Consider the following 23,090-nt stretch of genomic DNA (forward strand, 5'->3'; position numbering starts at 1 on the left):
CGGGCTGCGCGGCGGGGCGGCGGCGGCGGCGGGTAAACACGGCGGCGGGGCTGCGGGGAGCGCGCGCCGCTGGGCCATGGCGGCTTCTCCCGTGGAGGTGTTCGGGCTGCCGGGCGAGGAGGTGAGGCCTGTGACCGCCCCCCTCGCGCTTCCCGCTTCTCTTCTCCGCGGAGGGAGGGCGGCGGCTTCCCCGCCGGGCCGGGCGGGTCTTCCCTCAGGGCGGGTGGTTCTTGCGGGCCCGCCGCGGTCTGGCGTGGCGGCGGGAATGAGGCGGGCTGAGGTGAGGCGGGGGCCCGGCCGGCCGGGGAGCGGGGCAGCTCCCCTCAGCCCTGGCGGCGGGGAGCTGGCGGCTGCCCTGTCGCCTAGCACCGGCACTCCTGTCTCTAGGCTGCTTTCCGAAAGCCCTGCGAGCCTCCCCGGCAGACGGAGCGACGCGTCTGTGGGGCAACTTCCTCGTGACGGAGCTGGAGGGGCGAAGCGGGATTCTTTTCCCCCCGCTCCCTCTCCCAGCCCTGAAGAATAAAGTCTTTGTTTCAGGCTTTGTCACAGACAGTATGCAAACCGCTGAAGCGATGCGTGGATTAAAATTGTGCAAAAGGTAGTTCGCGGCCTGAGCGACGGTGCTTTTCTCTGCGTTGCCATTAGTGAGAGTTATGAAATCTTGTGTGCGTTTTGGTGGGTTTTGGTTGGTTTTTTTGGTTGTTTCTTTTTTTTTTTCCCAGTAAACTCGTGGTGACTGAAAGTGACTTCGTACTACGGAGACTTCTGTCGTGAAGTCGTAGTTCCTGAGCACGTGGGTCTGGAGGGTGGCGGATACCGATGTACCTGTTACAGTGCTCAAGTGGTAGACTTGAGGCTTTTGCATTGTAACTGCGGCTTGTGCACAGGGCAGAATACTGGTGGAATAGTTAACTTTCATCAAGAAGAAAGAAAGTTACTTTTTTTTTTTTTTAGTTGCAGGTACAGGAAGACTAAAAGCTGTATCCATCTGAAAGCTGGTTGATGACCTGTGTGAAATGTCAGTAATGTTGTCTTTGAGCCAACAGGATATTTACCAAGACTGTCTTTGATCAGCTCTTTTTGTGTCCAGGCAGTGATGATCTCTTGTGTCAAAACACAGTTGTTGTTGTCCTTAGCAGGAATTCACTCTCTGAATAAATGATGAAGTATTATTCCTGGTCTGTTATCACAGCTCTCTTTCTCAAGTTGTGCTTCGCTTCTGGAGAAGTAACTATAAAGGTCTCAAATGCTTTTTTTTTTTCTTCTTAATATTTGAATTGCATAGGAGTTCTAATAAAAAATTAGCACAGCATGCTGCAAGGGTTGCATAGCACTTCCCATTGCAAGATTCTGTTTTCAGTTGCTAGTAACTTCTTGAGGCAATCTGGTTGGTCTAAATCATTCAATGCCTCAGGCTCTGTATTTTAATTTTTAGTTAGTTTATATTTTTATATTTATATTAGTTATATTTATATTAAAAACATATTTTATTTTTAGTCAGGGGAGAATATTTTGAAATCTAGTCAAAATGGAACAATTCTCATTTTCCCTTGATCCTTTTGAACATGAACATGTTCCTTTGGAACAGCAGGGGGGAATGGGAAGAAAGTTGGAGTATGTAACAAATGTATCAGATCCAACTTTTTCTGTATTTCAAAAGCTTAGCTAAATTTCAAGTTCCAGATGGAAAAATGCAGTTTATGATCAGTCTTTGATATTCAGTTGGTGCTTTTTAATTCATATGTAAAGAACTTGCTCAGTGTTCTTCATGGTTTTCATGTGTGATTCTGCATGCACAGATGACAAAATGCTGCCAGCTGCTTTTGCCTAGGGTGCTAGAACAGAAACTAGAGTTCTGCCTCTTTAGATTGGGTTTTGGGGTTTTTTTGGTCTTATCAGAATTTTAATCTGGAAGATTGCATACACAGAATCACTACAAAAACACAAAGTCAGAAACGAAATCATATTGAAAGTAGCATCAAGGAGTTTTCTGTAAAAGCCTTCCTCGCCCTCCTCTCATGGGTTTTTCGTAGTCTGCACATGGCAGCTTCTGTAGGGCTGCTCTGTGACCCATTCTGCAAGATGGATTTGCTTGGGGTATGAATTGAAATTGTCTGGTAAAAGCAGTGTTAGCTGCAAATCCTCTTTACTTGTTGCAGCTATTGCATATCATTATATTGTAAATATAAAAACTAAATAAGGAAGGTGAGGAGAAGTTGGTCTAATTGTTGAGGCAGTTGAATGGAGTATTAGAGTATGGATTTCCCCCCCCCAATACATTTATGCTGGATTTTTTGGTTAATGGTGTATTAGTCACTTAGACTTATTAAAGGATTGCTATTATGATGATCCTGACAAAAAAAAAAAAAAAAAAAAAAAGAAGCTGGGATGCAAAGGAAGCTGTAGCTGAGGTTATTGTATATACAGGGTATTACTCTATGTGTTATATTTAGGTATCTGAATTTTTGTGCCTGAATCTAGCAGGTGCAGTTGTCCTTTATTTCTCTGGTTCAGTTTTTCTTCTGTAATATGGATATTGTATCCTTCTGTCACCCGTAGGACTTTGTACAACTTAGTTGGATATTGAAATAATGAGCACTAGAAAAGTCAATAGGGAAGACAATAATTCTGTATTCAGAGTGGGGTCTTAGCAGTGTGTGGAAAATGAGGTCTGGGGTCATATGCTGAAAAATGAAGATAGGGTGAAAATATTAAATAGTAAGCAAAATTGGTATTGCTCACATAGTAAGGTGTCTGTCTTTTGGAAAGAAACAGTTTATGATCCTATTATCAGACGTTCTAACAGGATGAATATGCAATAGCAAGCTAAAATGAATATAATCTAGGAACAATATTAGACTAAAAATGTTGATCATATTTCTGAATGTCTTTAACTGTCAAGTATTTTACATTTCAGGATAGTATATAGAAAAAAGGCAAATAAGCAGATGATACACCTTGCCACAGTTGATCTCAATGTAGAAAAATTAAGAGCTCTGATATTTATTTTTTTTTTTAAGAATTATTTTTTATCCTCTTATTAGGTGTTTTTTGAAGAGGCAAAAGTATACTTACCACCTCCAGGTCAGACTTTCTCTCACAGTGCTCGTTGCCTCAGGCTGCTTAAAAAAAAACAAAACAGGAGCATTAACTGCTGCAGACTTTGTCTGGAGTGGGTAACTGTGCCTGTTGTTGCATACTTGGGATATGTCTGCCTTTTGAATATAGTTGCAAATGTTGGTTCAGATGCACAGGCACAGCCTGACACAACTGCTGCTGCTGCTTTTCTTTGTCATAGCAGTGGTAGCTTTGCCAGTGCTCTTAAATGTGCTTGTTGAGGTGGGATGCCTATAGCTATGGGGTTTTTAGCTGAGGGACTCTCTAATACAAAACTTTCAGGTTGCTAAGAGTTAGATTTCAGAAGATGAAATGCTTTGAGCAAGCATTTTCTGACGCTGAGCTATTAGCTTCTAGTGGCTGTGGTTTTGTGACAATTGACTGCAGTACAAAATACAGCATTTTCTAACACTTATTGTGGAATGATCTTTCAAAGTCTGAAGGAGGAATTATTTTGAAGGATCTGTCCAGAATGACAATGTATTTATTTCTGTTTTCTATGAAAGTACCTGCTTGCATTGTAGGGCTTTGGAATGGCATTTGATATAAAATGATGCTGCTTGTCTGCGTACATGTATTTCATAGCCAGTTTAATTAAAAAATTTCCATATGTCAGAGTTCTTCCAGTCCCAGCCTGAATTAAGAACTTACTTTGCTTAGCTCTTTTTGTATTGCCTAAATAACATGCTAAGTTAGCTAGCCTTTTTGATCTTTTGAGTCTATTATGTTTGATGTGTTTCTGGGATCAAAACTAGTAATGGCAACTTCTCACAAGCAAAAATACACTTCCCACTTGCACGTGTCTGCCATTTCAGGTTTCTCAGTCACTTGAGAGCTATCCTATGTAGAACAAGTGTTATTGTTTTCTGCAGGTCACACGGGATTTCCCATAAGCATATGGTATTTCATTCTGGAAAGATTTAGAGAGATCCTAAAGGAATATAAAAATAATATTACTGGAGTAGTTGTTCATGGTTATTTGGCTTGCTGCTGGTGAACTGAATGTCTTGGATATGTGGTTTGTCTTCTGTACTGCACGCCTTACCCCACAACCCTTCTCATATTGCTGATTGCTTTTGAGACTGGCATGGAGTGGTCTTCCTCTGTATTGCTTCTGATGAAAACAGGATTTTTTTTCGGCTCATTTGCGCCTGAGCTTGAGGCAGCTCAGTGCTTCGGTTCCTGTTCAGACCCTGTGCACCTCTGTACTAGACATCTGCTCCATCTGACTCTGGGGCACTTAGGGTGGAGGGAGGGAAGGGAAGGCAAAGATATGCATGCCTCTGCTTCAGAAATGCTCTGCACTTAAGCTAGAATCCAGTGTATTTGTAGTAGTTTACACTTGTAAAAATGCTTTTTGGGGTTTTGGTTTATTGTTGTTGTTGGTTTAGGGGTTTTGGCTTTTTTTTTTCAACAGCAATATAACTTGCGTGCATCTGGTGGTTTCCAGAAACTATCTTATGTACCTGGGTTTGGTTTGTTTTGTTTCTTAACACCTTTCTTTCAAACTGAACAAACACTGGCTGTAACTGTTGTGGTGTTGGGTTGCACATGTTGAAAAGGGGTTTGGTCGTTGTTGGGTTTTTTGGTTTGGGGTTTCTTGTGTTGTGTCTTCTGGTGGTTTTTTTAAAGTAAAATTTTGTTGGCAAATGGGTAGTTCTGTTAGTGGACTCCTGTCTTGTTGAATCTTTTCCTTAATTTGCAATTGAACAGAAGTGTTAAATAGAATCTGCAGGCACAGCCTGCATTTCTTGAAGGAGAAACTTCCTTATTTATGAACACAAAATGTTCCTGTGGTACAATTAATGGTTAAGTTCTTTTAGTGAGTTAGTAAGACTGAACTTGTAACTGTCAGGTGGAAGTTAATGACTTTCATTATGTTTACAAGATTGATTAATGTAGTTCTATAATAGGAGTCTTCCTGAATTGAAAACTTGATTTGAGAGAATTTCTTCAAAGGAAAATGGTTCAGCTCTGTTCATTGCCACAGAGGGGAAAGAGAGTGCTCTCTGTGTTGTGCAGGAACCGTCATAGACAGCAAAGTCTCCTTCCTGCTTTGTACCTCCTGGTGAAATGAACTGGTGATGCTAACAAAAGTTAGTATCATTTAGAGGTTACTTAATATACACGTTGGCCTAACTTGCAAGGTCTGAATATTGCAGGAACTACTGTTCTTCAGCTAAGGCTCACCATTCTGTGGGAAATTCTTTCAAACAAGATGGTAAGTTTTAACAATAAACTCATTGGACCTATTCCTCATGCTGTTAGCTTTGTATCTGTCTCCTTCTGGAATTGCTGAAGCTGAATATAGCATATATAAGTGTATTTAGTTAGCCTGATCTTATAATTGTTTTGGGAGTGTTTTGTTTAGGAGCTAAGGAATTTTATTTATAATTCTTCTGTGATATATGAGGAAGATCTGTTCTTAAATAGTGTTTTTTAATGTTAGGCAGGTGAAGAATGTCAATACCTTCTGGACTGCTTAAGGGAAAACATTCTGGGTTGACCTCAGTGTAGGCAATGGAAGAGTCAAATCCTTAATTATGCAGACTGAAATTTTCTTTGAGATAACATGACTGCTTATCGCTCCGGTAAATGCCACTAAGGAATATATTTTTGTTGTGAAACTCTCAAACATAACTTTTATGGTTATTAATGATCTCAAGAAAAAAACCCCAACCAAATAACCAAACCTTTAATGCAATCTGAAACAAATAAAGTGCTGCTCTTGGATGGGAGATACAGGTTAGGAAACATGCTAAGATAGGATTTTTTTTTTAAACTTAGAGAAACACAGCAGTTAATCTACTAAAATGGGCAGATGCAATGAGCTATCTGTTCAACTGGAATATGTAGTCACTTTAGCTGTAAGTAATCTTTCAGCATCGTTTCCAAGCTGCTCCTAGGCTTCAGAGCCTTTTATGTGAATATGTCTGTCTTTAATCAACTGTACTTAAAGTACAAGTTACTAGTAGGGTAAAGCTGGGTACCTTGTGTAAGATGTCTCGGAGATTTGAGAAGCATGCTATAAAAGAAACTATACGTTCATGATGTGTATCTCTTATGCTAGTAATTACTCTTTAACAGGCTTAGTGCACTTTAATTTGGCTTTAGTGCACTTCTGCCCACGCAAGTGTCCTAATGTTTCTCTCTGTTTATAGCTGTTCCTTAATGAGGTCAGCAGTCTGTGTAGGTGTGTGCTGCACAACACTCTATAGTAATTGATAATACTCATTTGGTGTGTTGTTTTTTTTTTTTCCCCTTCTGCCGTTCTGGACCTCAGTACATGGGATGGCAAGGATCACTCTACAGGGGATGTAGAATATGTTCAGCCTGTTGAACATCCATCCCTTCTTTTTTATGCTCTTTTCACGGGGCCAGGCTATTTACTAGTTTCAGTTTTGAACTTCCAAACTATGTTTATTTCAGTTTGCCTTATCTGCACTTACTCAAATCTGATTTTTCTGTTCTCTTTTTATCTGTGCACTATATGCAGACATGGTATGAAGCTTAAGAAAGCCTTAATATATAATTCCTGATATTACTAGAATCTTAAAAGGTGATGCTGCTGTCCTGTTTTATTGTTGTAATATCCTTTGATGCTCTTTTCTTGGCTTGATTTAGTGGTGGCTGATTCTTGACCTATCTAGCTGGAACAAAAGAATAACAGGATGTTATTGCCTAGAGCAATTGTTTACTAAAAAGCGTGTTCTCTGTTGGACTGCTCAGACATTTTTATATTGGCTTCCTCAAAAAAAGCTGTCTAGTAGTCCAGCAGATACTACCATTTTATGTTTTACATTAATTTAACCATCCTGGTTTTGGTGTTTCCTTCTGTCCTGCATGAATCTTTTCAAGTATATTAAAAAAGCAAACCCAAAATTTGAAGCAAAGATTAAAATAGGAAAGCCAATAAAAATAATTTTCAAATAGTGATCAAATAAGTACTCTGAAAAACTCTTCTCCTAGTTAAAAACCTTTATCTTCTATTGCTATACAATTAATTTAACTGGATTTTGTATGTATTGTACACATGTCAAACTGCTTTTTCTGTGTGGTGGTTGTTTATCTGCATCTTACTTCAATCCCAAACCTGCTAGAGGTTTGGGATGTGTTGGGATGTGTGCAAACTGAGAAACGGATTGTAACTTGCTGAAAACTCCTGTAAAATCGTTTGGACTTGAAGTGTTTACATTAACATCAGAGAGTGCCTTTATAGCCACTGAATTATCTAATAGCATGTTATGTGTGGTTTTTTTCTTACTGCTTCAAGTGAAGGAGAAAAGCTGGTAGTATAATATGTTCATAGTTGCGTTATTGGATGTTGTTACATTAATGACTGGAAAAGGTAAAAGCCTCTTGCTGGTGTAACATTATAGTGTTTCAATGCCCAAAATGAAAGAATTTGAGCTTTTTCCCCTGCCCTCCCCTGACTCGGGTATAGGCAGCTGCTAAAACTTCTAAAGTGACAAGTTACAACTCTTTGTTGTGATCTTGTTGTGAATCTTACTACATATAGTTTGTGTAGGAAATATTTTATTATTTATAGTCCATGGAATTAGCAACATGCTTCAACTGTACACATGCATGGGCTCACACTCAAAGCCTGCATCCTACCTTTGGGGATCTTCAGATGAGGATCACACTTCATCAATCATTCTCTGGTTTATTCAGTATTTTGTACTACAGTAATCACCATGTCACCATTTCTAGAATTGTGCCTTCGTTCTCACCCTTTCATCCTGCATATGCTTTTTCCTGTGTCTTCTGGTCTGTCTTGGGCTTCCACAACTAAAGGAGGAGTCAGTCTTGCAATTGTCATCGGCATTATTTTCCTACCATGTGAATTTGGGAAGGATGAGGGTGAGAATGGACAGTGTTAATACTTGTCCTTTATAGTCATTGAGTATAAACAGCTGTAACCCAGGCAAGACCATTCAATGCTGATAAACTGAGCAAGTTTTAAACTTAAAAGTGTGAGATTTCTTTCCAAACACAATCCACTTACAGAAGTGCCGCTTTATTTGTTTGACTCCTGCATTGCTGTATAGAGTACACATTTTAAAACTATTTTAACAGGGATACATAAAAAGGATTTCTGTGTCACAGTAACCTCAAAGTATCGCAGGATGGCAGGCATTGTCTTTAAAGTTATTGATTGATTACATATCAGCTCAGAAACCTTCTATTTCATTGTCTTATGTACTATCCCTTAGTCAATAGATTCATTGTTACAGACTGTGAACATGGCATGTCTTTGCAGACCCAGCTATTTTGACCAGTTATATCTTGAACATGTACTTCAGAATATACTGATAGGAATAACAATAGAATAATGATAAAACCTGGAAGTTCATAATAAGATAACTAACTTGCTGATTCAGCTCTGTAAAGGATGTTTTGTCTGACTTAATCAGACGAAGAATTTTTGGACAGTTCAGTCTTTGTAATATGTGGTAGCATTATCCTCCTCATATGTCCCACCCCTTAGCCTTAAAAATATATAACACACCCCCCACACCCTCCCCCCCCCAAATAATTTATCCTTGAATTTGTTAGGAGCAGACTAATGTAAATGGTGTCATTTGGACTTCATTTGTATGCAGCCACTCCAGGCTGATGCAGTAGTTTAACAAATACTTCTTTTCCCACGCTGTTTTTTTACCAGATTCATATAGGGGTACATGTATTCTCAGAGGGAACAGTTTAACAGTTCACAGTTTTAATGGTGAAATGGTCTGCTTGTATTTTATATATGATGCTGTGTTGTGAGCTGTTTTTGTGTTGTCTCACCCCGCCTCATCTCCAAAGTGGCTGGCAGTCAAATGTCAAAAGAAGCTGAACATCCTTGCCGCATCTATACAAACAACCCCTGCACAGCTGTGCCCAGAGCTGCTGCCTGTGATGGGCTGTCGTGTGTGTGTGTGTGTGTGTCTCAGAAGTGCATGTCCGCATTGCAGAGCAGCTGGGTACCAGGGCGTTAAACCTTTAAGACTCCTAGTGTGTTCAAAGCTGCAGTGAACACTGTCTCTTCAGCTGTACAGATGGAATACATTCTGACCGACCCCTTCAAGTTTATGTTGGGACTGCAAAAGTGTGGGTAGGCATTTATGGCCAGGAAGGGACTCTTGAGGAGATAAACTGGTCTGAGAGAGCAGTTTTCTAGACGAGCTGCAGTGCTGCTAGACATAGCTGGTGTGTACCTGGCTACTGACTAGGTGCCTATCCCTTTCCATGCCACCAGCACCACTGGAAGCACCACAGTGGTGGAAGAGAATAGCAAGACAAGATTGAGAGTGTCTGCAGTCAATGTAGAACAGGTACAGGCTGTAGCCTGTGTGTTCTTGGACCATGAGAACACCCTCAGGTTGTAGCTGCCTGTGGATCTACAGAAGGATCTCCTGAGCACTGTGAATGAAGAAGAAAAGGTTCAAAATGGCCTTTGACCCAATTAAATTTTGGTTTTAAACCTATGCCCTTTGGATGCGAGAATCAAGTAGCTGATGCTTTGGCCCTGTGCAGAGCTTGCATAGCCTAATTTTTGGCTGCATGAAATGAACTTCAGATAGTCCTGGAATTCTTTGGCTGTTCATCGCTTTCTGGGATCAGTGTGTTTGGGGCAGCTTTTGTGAGCTGTGGCAGTTGTTCCTTAGCAATTCTGTCATCGGTGAGAGGGGAGAAAAGGTCATATGGTCACAGTGCAGACCTGTATCCTGTGAGCAGGTCTCTGCCTCTTCCAGGATGTGTGAGGTTGGAGCAAAATGGGTCTGCCTGGTGTAAAGCGCTTCTGACTGTCTGTGGATTGAGCTGTCTGTATTTCTGCTGGTCTGCCTTGCTCACTAGTGTGACCAGAGACTCTCATAATTAAGTATTGCCCTTGCACATTAGTGTGGTTTTTTTTCCTGAAGTTTCTAGCCTTTTTAGCTTGGAAAAGGAAGAAGTGGACCTTTCAGTATCACCTATCGGTTTAAAAAAATACACAAAAAGGGGTGTGGTGAGTTTTTGCGGGGTGAGAGTGGTTAGTGGAAAAAGTGAAACAGGAGATCTGTGGGGAAACCCTCCAATTAGTATTGATTAGGGAGTCCAACCCTGTGGCTATATAGAGGATGATAAAACAGACTTTCAGAGTGCTTTCTACAGTCTTCTGAAAGCACTTTCAATCATATGTGGAATTCAGGAAGGCCCCAGAGACAACGTCTGCTGCTTCACCCATTGCTCTTGGTATCTGTTTAACTCTTTAACCACCCAGTTTGGATCAGCTTTCCTCAGAAGTCTCTCTGACTAGCCGTTGCCTACAAACAGTCCTTCCTCTGCAAAGCTTTTTGCTTTCCAGAGAAACAGTGCTTATTTGTCTTCTTCCTCTGACATGGTCACAGCTGTTGGGATTTTTTCCTCCTCTTGAATTCAGTAGCTTATCAGCCGAGCCATGTAAGGCTCTGCACAGCTATATTAATTAACAGGAGGAGTGCAATCACTGATGTCACTTCTGTGAAGCAGTAATCTGGATAATGTGTAACTGAAACAGCGTTTTGGTTTTTGAAATCTCGTACCTTGCTGACAGGTCATTTCAGAAATCCCGCTATTTTGAGCACGGCCTCTCCGTGCTGCAAAATAAAAATAGATGCAAGAATTCTTTATTCTTCCCTTTTCCCAGAGTTCTTTACTTCTTTATTAATCTGTTCTGGTTTACACCCCATTCATTTCCCCCAGGAAAGAAAATTTATGGTCAGTCTTCTTTCCTACTCTCTGATGAATGCCAAGATACCATTAGGTGAAAACTTGATTGGTCCATATGCATTTGTCTGAGTGGCAACCCATTCCTTGCATCCTAACAGATCATGTGCACCAGAAAATGTGATGCTGTTCAGAGCGTGTTCTCACAAAAGTCCTTGCCTAATCTGTACAAAAGATGGCTTAGAATTGCCTGCTGGGAGACGGGAACTGCTCATGGAAACTGTTCCCAGATGCTCGCCTTCCTGTGAGCAGTTGGGAGTGTTAGCAATCGCTGGGCTCTGTGAATTGTGGCAATAGCAGCTTGCCCTTATCACTGCCCTAGGAGAAGACCTTCGTGTGTGCTGTGGAGTACATAGGTACTGCGTCCAGTCTGATACAAGTGTATTGCAAGGCTTGCCAGGGGAAGGTGGTGACTGCCACTGCCAGAACAGTTTGGAATTTGGGAAAGAAGGCTGGCTGGAACAGTTGTATGCTAGGTTAATAATCCTGCCCTGTGGGGTTAAAACACCCAAACTCAAACCAAAATCCCATACCTTTAGAATGCTGAGAAACAAACAAACAAATTGTTTTTTAAAAAAACAACCCAAACCCTACTCTAGTGACTTACCCGCTTTTTCTGGATTCTGTGTCTACCATCATATGTGGGTACAGTGGTGGTAAGACTTTAAAAGGGTTAATGGTAGAATAAATTTGCTATTGAAACTTTGAGCTGTTTCTGTCAAAGTAAGTGCATTACTTAAGTCTGTAGTTCTCACTGTAAGTTCAAAATTATGCCATTAATTGCTTGTAGCTTTGTATATAAAAAATAGATATGAAAAATAAATGTGAACACCTCTTGGGTTATTGTTATTTTGTATTTTAGGAGAACACACGAATTGTCAGGGTGAAGGTTATAGCTGGAATTGGCCTGGCCAAGAAGGATATCTTAGGAGCCAGGTAAGAATATAAGTTGTCAATATATTAAGGCACAGCTGCTTCTTTATTTTCTTTCCATCGCTGTTTCAGTAAATCCTGCTGTTCCTCTTTCCAAAAAAAATGAGAAATGTTTTAACTGGTAACCTTGTAAAATTATCAGAGGCTATATAAACATGAAGATACCTGTTTTCTTACCCAAGAGTCACCTGGATAAATGTGCATTGGCAAAGCAATGTGTGGGGAGGTTTCATTCTCTGCATGGTAAAATAGTTCTGCCATGGAGGATAGATACATGTATATATTTTACTTCAGGTCAACTACAGCTAAAATAACAAGAGTACAATTATAATCAAAATTCTCATCTGTGCTTTAAAGACTTGGAATGAACACAACACTAAACATGGGTAGCAACAAGACTATTTCCACTCAAATTATATGCAGAAGAACAGCATCCACCAGTTCTATAGATGTGGGAAATGCATGCCAGTGGCTGCAGGCTCTGGGTATGTACAAATTTAAAAGTTAACAATCCATGTAAGGGAAGAAACAAATCAAGTGGCTTAACGTTTACCACAGGAAAGATCAGACTTTTGAACTAGTAATTGAAATGCTTTGTAGGATCTTGTAGATTTGACAAGTGGCAGCATGCAGCTTGTACTAAAGCTACTTTTTCTTCTGGCCCATATACAGAGGGTCTAGAAAAGTACTGATGGGTTTAGTATTAGTTCTGCTATCAGCTGCTTTGGCACGTGTACAGGAATGCTGTTATTTTAGCACTAGCAGAATTGTTGTGTGACATCGGTTTAGCTTTAGGAAAAAAAGTTGTGATATTCATATTTTCCTTAAAGCCAAACAGTCTCTCTTCAGGTTTGTTTTTTTTACTTTAAACAGAAATCGGGCACCTTGTCTCATCATAACTTAAATATGTGAAAACCGTATGCTGTTTTGCTGTGTGGCACTGTCTTGGTTGCCTTTTGTAACTCATCTGTTGGAGCAATTGAATGCCTTGAACTCTGTTCTTGAAAAGTAAATATTCTTAAATTGTTTTTTATTGTGCCACAGGAAGGAAGAAAAAATACCTGAGGCAGTAGGCCATTTTAAGCAACCATATTAGGACATTGGCATTGATAGAAAAATTCAGGTTAAACTCTGTGAAACTGATAGAACATTAATAAAAACACTGCATGTTCAAGGAAGTACCTCGAGTTCCAGGTGTTTTAGATCGCTAAAACCAAGATGTTTAATACTTAAAGTTCTTTCAGTTGCAGCTGTTTTCTTTTCATGTATGTCTTGTTGAAATGCATGAGGGTTTAGTAAATCTCTTCTCATGAAGTAAGAACTGTGAAGGAATAGAGAATAAAACTGTAATGATAACACAGAACATAAAATGACATAGCTAGTATGGTCATAATCAGTAACGTTTAGTTTTGTGTCTAAAACTATTTAGAAAATGATGGTAAGTACATGTATATGGTGTCCCTAAAGTAACTCTTAACTCCTAGTTTCATAGCTTCTATTAATTTAAGCCTTTTAAAACTCAACTGCTAATAATGCTGACAAAAAAAAGGATGTATAACAGCATGCATATCTCTTTCTTTCCCCTTCCCAGTGACCCATATGTGAAAGTGACAGTGTATGATCCGGTGAACGGAGTCCTTACCAGTGTTCAGACAAAAACTATTAAAAAGGTTAGCCATCTTATCGTTATGGGTGTGGTGGTTTTGTTTGTTTTGGGCTTTTTATCAGACTCTAGAGAAAAAGTTAATACTGCAGGAAGTGGGAGAATTAATATGTCACCTTTTTGAATGGACACAGGGAAAGGAATGTTCCATGACCTACTCTGTTCATGGTGTTATTTTGATGTTTTCTCTTCAGTAGTTTTAATGAAAGGTAGAGAAAGACTAAGGGGTATAAGGTGAGTACTGATTCAAAACTACATCACTTGTGGAAATACAGGATTGTTCTGATAGAATCATACTTACCTGGCAGGGGAGACACCATGATCAGGCAGGTGGTTTTCCTGGAAACTACCTGGAAGGGGGGGTGTAGGCAGGGGGGGGTCGATCTCTTCTCCCAGATAACCAGTGACAGGACAAGAGGAAACGGCCTCAAGTTGTGCCAGGGGAGGTTTAGATTGGAGATTAGGAAAAATCTCTTCACTAAGAGGGTGGTCAGGCATTGGGACAGGCTGCCCAGTGGTGGTGGAATCATCCATCATCCCTGGAGCTGTTTAAAAGGCACATAGATGCAGTGCTTAGGGACGTGGTTTAGTGGTCGACTTGACAGTCCTGGTTGATGGTTGGACTTGAAGATCTCAAAGGTCTTTTGCAACTTAAGTGATTTTATGATTTTTCTGAGATCTTTAATGACAGAAGAAACTTTGTTGCTGTACAACTACTATCTTTTTTATGTTTGAAACACAAACACAGTTTGGTGTGTTCCGTTGTCAAATTGCACAGTTCACATGAATTACAATACTACTCATTTATCTGGAATACCTGCAGGAGGTTCATAATTTCAGGATCAACATATGTTTGCATATAAGCATGTGGATAGTTGACTGAGAAGGCAGTGATGATTGCTGAAAACAAACCATAAATTAACTGATTTGAACTGCATAATGAGTCTTCTGCATCCATAGCATTAGCCAGAATCTGAGAGTACATAAATTGTCTTACATAAATTGTCTCTATTCTGCACTGTGTTAAACAGTAGAAAACTCCTATGACTTCTACCAGTGATAGCAAGATTATTTGTACTGTAAGTGGATTGTTACATGGGATAAACCAGAGGTAAAACATAAAAAAATACACCAATATAGAATTGTCACTATAATAAATTCTGTCTTCCTTTTCTTCCCCCCATAGTCCTTAAACCCAAAGTGGAATGAAGAACTCTTATTTAGAGTAAGTGGGTTTTTTTTACAGCTTTATTACCTATGTTGACTATTATGTTTACACATCAGGGAAATGTTTTCTCATTACTTCAGCTTAAAATCAGAAACATGTCTATAATTAATGTTCAAAAAGGCTCACAAACTGCTTTTTTTAGAAATACACTTGTTAACATTTCTATTTGTGTCAGAGTTAAATTTTCAGTCTTGATGTTAATCTTCTTTGTTCCATGAATGTTTAAAAACATGAACATGGATTTAAAAACAGTTTAGGATAGTACCAGTCTTTGCTCGTTGGTCTTGATAGAAACATGTTGTATAGTGAAGTGGCACCAAAGTGTAGATTTGCTGTATAACTTGGGTTTTACGTATTTCTTTCCTCCTGTATAAACATAAGAGGCTTTGCTGAAAACAAATGTTGGAATTCAGCATAAATTTTAATTATCAACATTTTTTTTTCCTAGGTTAATCCTCAGAAACACAGACTCCTTTTTGAAGTATTTGATGAAAACCGTTTGGTAGGTCCTTTTGTGTTAATGTAACGGTGTATTGAAGACTTGAATGAAAGTAAGTTCATCTGTGTTCAACATGGATTAAAAAAATACCCAAACAAAATAATCTTAACTTCTCTAATGCAACCTAAAGCTAAAGGCAGACCCGATTTGTTTACTTATCTGACACGACCACACTTTGTGATGCTCTGAAACAGTTATTATTCTTGATTTCTAATGTGTGTTATAAAAGTGTTGTTCTTTTATAGCACTTTTCAAATGATATGTCCAAATGCTTTGGTGATACTGAAAGCTCTGATTGTGGGGAAAAATAAACATTCAAAGCAGTATTGTGAAATGTAGGTTTCTCTGCACACAGTTGAGGAGTAGCATGAAAGAAAACGTGCATTTTCTTCGGAAATCTTAACAAGCGGACAGTAGATTGTGATTTTGTAAATAGGCATCACTGTGAAGGGCAGGTCGAAAGTAAGATAGGGCTAGCTTGTGCCTTTATATTCTTACTGAAATTCAGACTTATCCTCTGATGATGCTCTGGTTTTACATGTGAAGATGTCCAATTACCTGTCTTTGTGACTGTATGTTTTATTGTAAATGAGTAAGGCTAGTAGCAGTACAATCATGATGCTTGTATCCTAGGGCCACTTCACAGATACTTCTTATCACTGGAATTTTTCTTCTGCAATAGTTTGAAACTAATAGGAGGGGTTTAGTGCTCTTAGGTTTGTGCTCCAAACGCTGTTTCATTCTGATAGCTGTTATAATGGATGTCTTTGTGCTTGGATAGTGTGTTGGCTATGAAAAACTTATTATTTTTTCCTAATGCTTTCTGCATATATTTGGTAATACGTTGTATGTTTTATGGAGGTGCTGCTTTGCTGAAGTTGGGAAGTGTGAAATGTTTGTAAATCTAAGTACAAACTGTCTGGAATAATTAGACTGAACAAAGAAGCAGCTTGTTTCATGGTTATAGGCATTTACAGACTTCCCAAACAATTTACTACTTGACAGGTGGTACTACCTGTCCCAAGTATTTCAAATAAGGTGTCTCTTTTACTTTATAAAAGCAATTTTAAAGGGAATCACCAGCAGTTGTGGCTTAGTGGCAGATTAAATATGATCTTTCAGGATGCTCAGCTGTACATCTTAACTTGATGATACAGGCTACAGTGTATTCATGAGGTCAGAGTACTTTGTCCGTGAGCCATTGGAACATTACTGCCACCCCCTGGAAGCCAGGAGGCATGAATAGAAAGTCGGATTCCTGATTCTTTGTGGGAGAAAGCCAATGCTTTCTTTGTGGTTTCCACCAAGATAATTCCTTAGAATTCTGTCTCTAATCTGGAGTAGATAATTTGTTTGACCTGTTGGCTTATGGGAGAGGAGCCGTTGGAACATTTTATTGGCATCAACTTGGAAATGGTGCTTTGTTTCCTATGTATGATTATATTTAGAGATCAAAGCGTTATGACCTCATCAGTCACTGTATAGTTCTACAATAACTCCAATATTTTTATATTTTCCATCTCCTTATTCAGTGAATGGAAAAAGCTGTCTCCCTGTTTCACTAGCTTGCTCTCAGAAACAGTAAGTTTCTATCACAGATGTCTTGAGCTGTTTTAAATAAGTCAAATTTTTGCTTTAGCATTGACAAGCTCCTCCCCCCTTCTATTAATTCATCTTCATGTGTCAGAAATCATAGATGCATTGCACTCTTACTAGGATACGCAGCTATGATCAAAAGGTGTTTCATCTTCCATTATTTTAGGGGGCTTCAGTGTTAGTCAGCCTTTCTTTCTTCTACCTATTGGATGACTGTTTAAACTGCAGATGTGAGCAAGCAGGGAAACTGAAATTCTTACATTTGTGAGACCTCTACCCAACAGATAATTGCCGCTTTATAAAAATGTATCCCAGTTGCTTTTATTTCTGGTAACTTTTAGGGATAAAATGAAGTCTGAACTCTCTGCTGGCTGTTTTTTAAGAAATGTTGCTTTCTTGAGAACCAGGCTCAAAACTTCAATGTTAGACTTAAATTCAAAGTCCTGCTGCATCGCTTGTATCACCAACAATAGGAGTTCTAAAATCTTTCTGTAGTACCTTCAAAACTTTTCAAGAATGCCTGTCTTGGATTTGGTAAGGGAACACTAAATGTAGTTTTGTTTTGCTAACTTGTTGCAAACGATTAGTAGAATAAAGGGCTTGAGCAGTTCGTGGAGTCCGTGGTTAGGGTTGTAGTTAAAAACACATTAGAAAAATCTGTCAACAAGGACAGTGAGTCCACTTACGAGATGGACCAGTGAAGGGGCTAGATGACTTTTTGTTATGTTTCCCTGTGTTACAATAACTTGATGCAATTGTGTATGTACATCAAATGAAGTGCCAAAATCCATTATTGATAACTGAAGTCGTCAATTATGTTAAGATTTGAATGGAGCTGTTGGTACTTTTCAAAAATCATGATTTTAATTTTTTTGTCAGGTCTTAATTCAGCAAGATAAAATTTTGCATTTTAAAAGCCATTTTATGTTGGTAAGGAAGCTGTAGTTGGCTGACTATACCTATACTGTTACAGCTAAGGAAAAAGTGACGTGTTGAGAAATTTCATTTATATCTTAAGCCTGAGTTACCAAATTATGTCAGTTTATCATGTTCTTAAAGGGTTCTGTAGTAAAATTGGAAAAACATTTTGGATCATCCCTTTGGGTAGAAACTGTTACTGTTTTTTACTGAAAGGAGTATTTAATACACTGGTTACAATTTGTTGTGTATCACACTAAGTTGTTACAAACCATGCTACTAATTTGTTGTTGGGGAGAAAAGGACCTTTAAGAAATGCATTATTTCACCCTTCGCTCACATACCTTAGGGTGGGTTTTTTCTTGGTTTGGTTTTGGTGGGTTTTTTTTTGGTTTTTTGGGTTTTTTTTAATATGTTGGAGTTCAAATGTATCTTTTTGAAACTGTGACCAAAAGAATCTTTTATGGTATTTTTCCTTTCGTCTTCTCCGTCTATCCAGGCCCCATCCAATATAAGATTAGAGGAAGTCCAGTTGGTAAAGCATAATGAAATAAATGAACTATTGTATTTGTTGGCTTTCTATGAATAAGCTAGTATTCATTTATTGCTGCGTTCTAATAATGGAATTCAGGTAACGGAGGTTAAGTAAGCCCTGGAGTATAATTAGAAAACAAATTTGTTGCTTGCAAACAGGGCACTGTGAATTTGATTCTTGGCCCTTTTTTGGGAAGGAGGTATAAATGTTAATTTTACTGCCTTCTAGCTTAAAATACAGTAAAGGTTAAATAAATATGGAGCAAAAAACCACCCCAGTACTATGACCTATAAAGGTATAAATGGCCTAGTGTTCTTTGCTGTTTGCACTTCTTCAGCAGCACTAAGTAACTTCATGTTAGTATGGTAACGTTTAGTACTGCATTATACATGGCTTCTGTATTCAAAATACATTCATAGGCAAATGCTTTGTTTGTTTTTTTTTAAATAAAACAAAACAACAAACCACAACAACAAAAAAAAGAACACTTAACAGTTAAGCAAGATTCGAGATTGTCTTTTTTCAAAAGTCCCACTAGGTGCCAGCAAAGGACCTTTTTCGGAGGATATGAGCCAGTGAAACCTTCTGTAGTAATTCTCAATCCCATTACTCTTTTAAGAGTTAATGGTATATTAACTTCTTGACATGCTGATAATTTTATTTAAAAAATAGTCTTTAGCTGTGAATGTATGAGACAGTTTGTATGTAATTTTACAGCATACTTCTGTCATTGTGCTTGGTAATCGTATTTAACTCTGCATGCTTAGCTTAGTGTTCTAAAGTTTGTGTAGCTGGTCATATAATATATTTGCATGCAGAATTGAACTCTAATGAATGTCTGGTTATTGCGGGCTTCCAGCAAATAAGGTGAGATAGTTCAGCTTGTAAGTATAGTTTGCTTCTTTCTACCTTTAACAGAAGTAATTTGGCAATGTTAAAATATAAAATAGAAGGTTAATGTGGTAGGCTGAAAATAAATGCCAAATTATTAATCAGAATAACTTTTTTGTTCCAGTTCAGTTGCACCTTGCTGAAAATTATGACTCCGTGGGAGAGGTTTCTACTATGTGCAAATCTTTAAGAAAGTGTGATGGCTTAACAGCATGTTGATTGCAAGATAATGGCAGATTTCTTTCAAGTTTTATTTAAATAGTGCAGAAAGACTTCTTTTTTTTTTTTTTTTTTTGAAGGGGAGGAGGCTTATTTCACTGGTTTATGCATAATTCAGACCTCAGCAGTTTGCTAGCATGGTTACTATTTGGAAATTCAATCCTAGGCTTGATACTCAATTATATGGGACTTCATTCCTACCAACTTCCTGTAATTCTAAACCTATGGGTAAAAATATTAGTAGTCATACGCTGCTGAGGAAAGTACGGACACATTGACTCAGCTAGTGCAGCTGCAGCAGGAGTTGCTGTTTTAAACTTGGAAGTACTGGAAGTTTATTATTGTGTTCATTTATGCAAATTACAGAAGGTGTGCTTGAAACAAGGTCAGTAGTGTTTGTCAGTGTGTTGCAGCTGAGGTCGTTGGAATCTAAGTGCTTTGTAAATGAATACTTTCTGACTGCAAGCAATCAAAGACGTCCAGAAACTGCAGTTCAACGAATGGCTGACTTATTTCAAGAGGTACAGTTTGGTTTTATTTAACACTAGTATCTTGTAGAAATTAGGACAAAGACTGCAACTTTTATGGGCTTTTACTGTTGTGATGTACTAGCTTTAGGTTCTGTGCAGCTGCCTGTAGCCTTTCTGCTGAAGGATCTTTGTGGTTTTCGTTTGCTAACATGCGTGGAAATGAGAACAAATGGCACGACGGTTAAGATTGCATTTTGCTACCCAAAGAAGCAACACAGATCCATTATCCGAAGCCTCTGAAGATGTTTTGGAGAGTAACAATTGTATGTACTTCAAAAAATCGCAGAATTCTCCACCTAATGTTACACAAATGAAGCTAACTCCTAGACAAGTTGCTTATGCACCTGTAATGCAGCAAGTAATTAATCAAGAAGAAAATGCAGCTATTTCTTCATTTCAAATAAAAAAGAGCACCTCACTGCACATTTCCCTGCAGTCTAGAAAGCATAGTGGATGTTTTCAGTCTGGTGATGCTGTAGCTGCTGGTGAAGACACTTCATTCATTGGTATTGATAACGAAGGAAACTGTGGTGCTAGAATTGTGGTTGATCATCGATCTAATGATAGCCTTCTGAGCAATACTGCTTCGTGCAATGGCAGTCTCGTCAGTATTGCAGCCAGTGACAGTGGATCGTTCAGCAGTGCTGGCAGTGACTATGGATCATGTGCAAGTACCACAAGTGATGGAGGTTCTTATAGTAACAGTGTCATCAGTGACAGTGGTAGTGGCACTCTTTCGACCAGTGATGGTACTTTCTGTAATAGTGTTGTGTATGGCGATTCTTTGTATAGAAGCACTGCAGACAAATGTAATCCCTATAGGAACAACTCATCTCAGGAAGCTCTGTGTAGAAGTAATACTACTTTTGACCAGGACGATTTGTCGGTGAGGAAGAAAACAAAAATTCCACTGCGACGTTGTTCATCACTGGTTATTTTCCCTAGGAGTCCTTCCAGTACTCCTCCAGCTTCTCCAGTAAGCTCAGGTCAGCTACCACATAGAGGTGCCTACCAAACATCCCATAAACTAATTATTTCTCCTAGTGAGCTGGCACAAAAAGAAGATCACACTATTTCCAAGGGATGCCTTTCAACAGCAGTCAATGGACTTAGATTATCTAAAACAGTTTGCTCTTCTGGCGAAGTCAGAGACATTCGACCGCTTCACTCGAATACATCGTTACAAGACAAAAGTCAAATGTCAAATAGTTCGGAGCAGGCAACCTGTGAAGAAGCAGCTGATGGCTTCTCATGTATTTCAGTTCATCTCACTCAAAAAGCATTTGCATCAAGCAGTGAAATGGTTAATGGCAGTTGCAGTCCGGAGTTAAATCTGAACTCCAGTGCAAAATACCCTTATTTAAAACTGGCACGTAGCACATCTGCGTGTTTACCCTCAAAAATAGATTCAGAATATCAGGTTAATATAAATGAACTAGCAAGACCGAATGCACAGCTGAGCAAAACCCACAATGTTTTGCAAAGAAGCGTTTCGTTGGAAGGATCACATCAAAAAGTTTCTTGCTGTTTATCCAGCCTTAAATACAAGTGTCATAGTGCAAGGACGTCTCAGTTGCACATACAGTTCAAACCTGGGAATGAAGGAAAAACAACTGGTGTTAAGAAAAGATACGGAACCTCTAAGAGGGAAATGTCTAGCACTTCTTTGTGGAGGCCCCATAAGGTGAGTGTTCTGGTTTACAGAAAAATTTGACAGTGTTTTACAGCTGAAATTTAATGGGGAAAATAATAACACTTACAATCAAGACTTAAACAGTGATTTCAGAATTTCCAAGTGGTGTCAAACTGTCACTGTTGGGAAGTTTAATTTTTATATTATCTGCAGTATTTGGTTTTTAGATTTGTTTTTTAGGATATGGTACATACAGTAGCGTAGGTGAATGTCTTGAAGTGAAATACCTGTATTTAATGTGTTATAAACAATAATTTCTTATTCACATGAACTCAAAGGGATTTTCTTGTCTGGTTATCTAGACATGGGATTTATTTATTTTTCAGATGAAGTTGTGTAGTTTTAAATATATAACTGTTTCTTAGTAAATTAATAGTGATTACTAAAATGGGTAAAAATGAGTGGATTACTTTACAGACTTTTAGGTGTATTTCATATAGGCTTTATTTTACAGAACAGTTTGCTGTATGTAGAATTAAAGATAAGTAATATTTGAGCAGAGAAACTGTAAATACCATTTGTTTCTGTATACACCCTGAACCACAGGAATTTTCAGTTTCCTCTCCTTTTTTTTCCTTTTTTTTTTCTTTTTCTTTCCAACCGCTACTTCAGCCTGAGCAGTACACTGTAACTTAATACTTCTCCCAACAACATTGCTGTTCAAATTATAGTACTTGGTTCTAGAAGGCTTATATTAAATATATTTTTTTTGGTAATAAAGCTCACGTCCAACTAAACTGCAGAAATGTGTTTGCTTTTACTAACTCCTCAGGCAGTTTATGTTGTTAGTAAGGCATAAGCCACATGAAATACGGATTTTAAGACTTGTTTCAATAACATTATGAAGACATAAATGATCTGAATATTATGTCTTAGTTTTAATTGTGAATGCTGATGAAAGTGAAACAATCACTGTTTACCAAGCATAAATTGACACTGCTATCATTTAACTAACATGCTTGATTAAGCAAAAGGCTTTATGCCAAAGATCTACAGTTATGACAGTCCCTTTCAAAACTAGTAATAGTTTGATAAACTTGGAGGTATTAGCCTGTAATTCACAATCTGTTGTTGCTCTTAGAGTAGTGCCTGATGATTCTACACTTTTCGGCTTCTTTGAAGTTTTCTATTGCTTTTTGGTTAAAAAGAGTTTGAAGAAAAGTGCACTTTCCTTCCTTGTATAACTGTGATCTGTGTTTAAGCTTCATCATAAAACTCACAGTGGATCACAGGTAGTCACTATGCATATTGTTTGGTGATTGCTCATCCCAAAATCAAACTGTGAAGTTGATGATAAATTCCACAATAAGCACAAACAGATTATGACATATTTTAAGTAGTCTGGATCTAGTTATTTTTTAAAAGTATACTGCAAAAAGGAAAACATGTTGAGTCATGCACTTCAAGTACATTTCTCATCAACTTGCACTGCTAGTTGCTGTCTTTAATGGCAGTTGGTATGTAAGATACATTTTAATACTGAGTGAATTTTTAAAAATTCAATTTAGGTAGAATTCAAGTTCAGGATTAGATT

General features: G+C 38.5%; 1 protein-coding gene across 3 annotated transcripts in view; it reads left to right on the top strand.

Annotated features, from left to right (window-relative positions):
* Positions 1 to 23,090, top strand: part of NEDD4 (NEDD4 E3 ubiquitin protein ligase) — a 60,566-nt gene continuing 37,476 nt past the window's right edge. The window contains exons 1-5 of one of the 3 annotated variants that reach the window (XM_056346178.1): positions 1 to 121; positions 11,714 to 11,787; positions 13,376 to 13,454; positions 14,634 to 14,672; positions 15,124 to 15,177. In XM_056346178.1, the coding sequence (XP_056202153.1) occupies positions 77 to 121; positions 11,714 to 11,787; positions 13,376 to 13,454; positions 14,634 to 14,672; positions 15,124 to 15,177 (291 nt within the window). In that variant the 5' untranslated portion in view covers positions 1 to 76. Of the gene's footprint in view, positions 122 to 11,713; positions 11,788 to 13,375; positions 13,455 to 14,633; positions 14,673 to 15,123; positions 15,178 to 15,893; positions 21,548 to 23,090 lie in introns of those variants that run through there. The other 2 variants (XR_008822995.1, XM_056346177.1) reach the window with 2 other exon arrangements.

Source organism: Falco biarmicus, chromosome 7 (assembly GCF_023638135.1).
Source record: "Falco biarmicus isolate bFalBia1 chromosome 7, bFalBia1.pri, whole genome shotgun sequence".
NCBI lineage: Eukaryota > Metazoa > Chordata > Aves > Falconiformes > Falconidae > Falco > Falco biarmicus.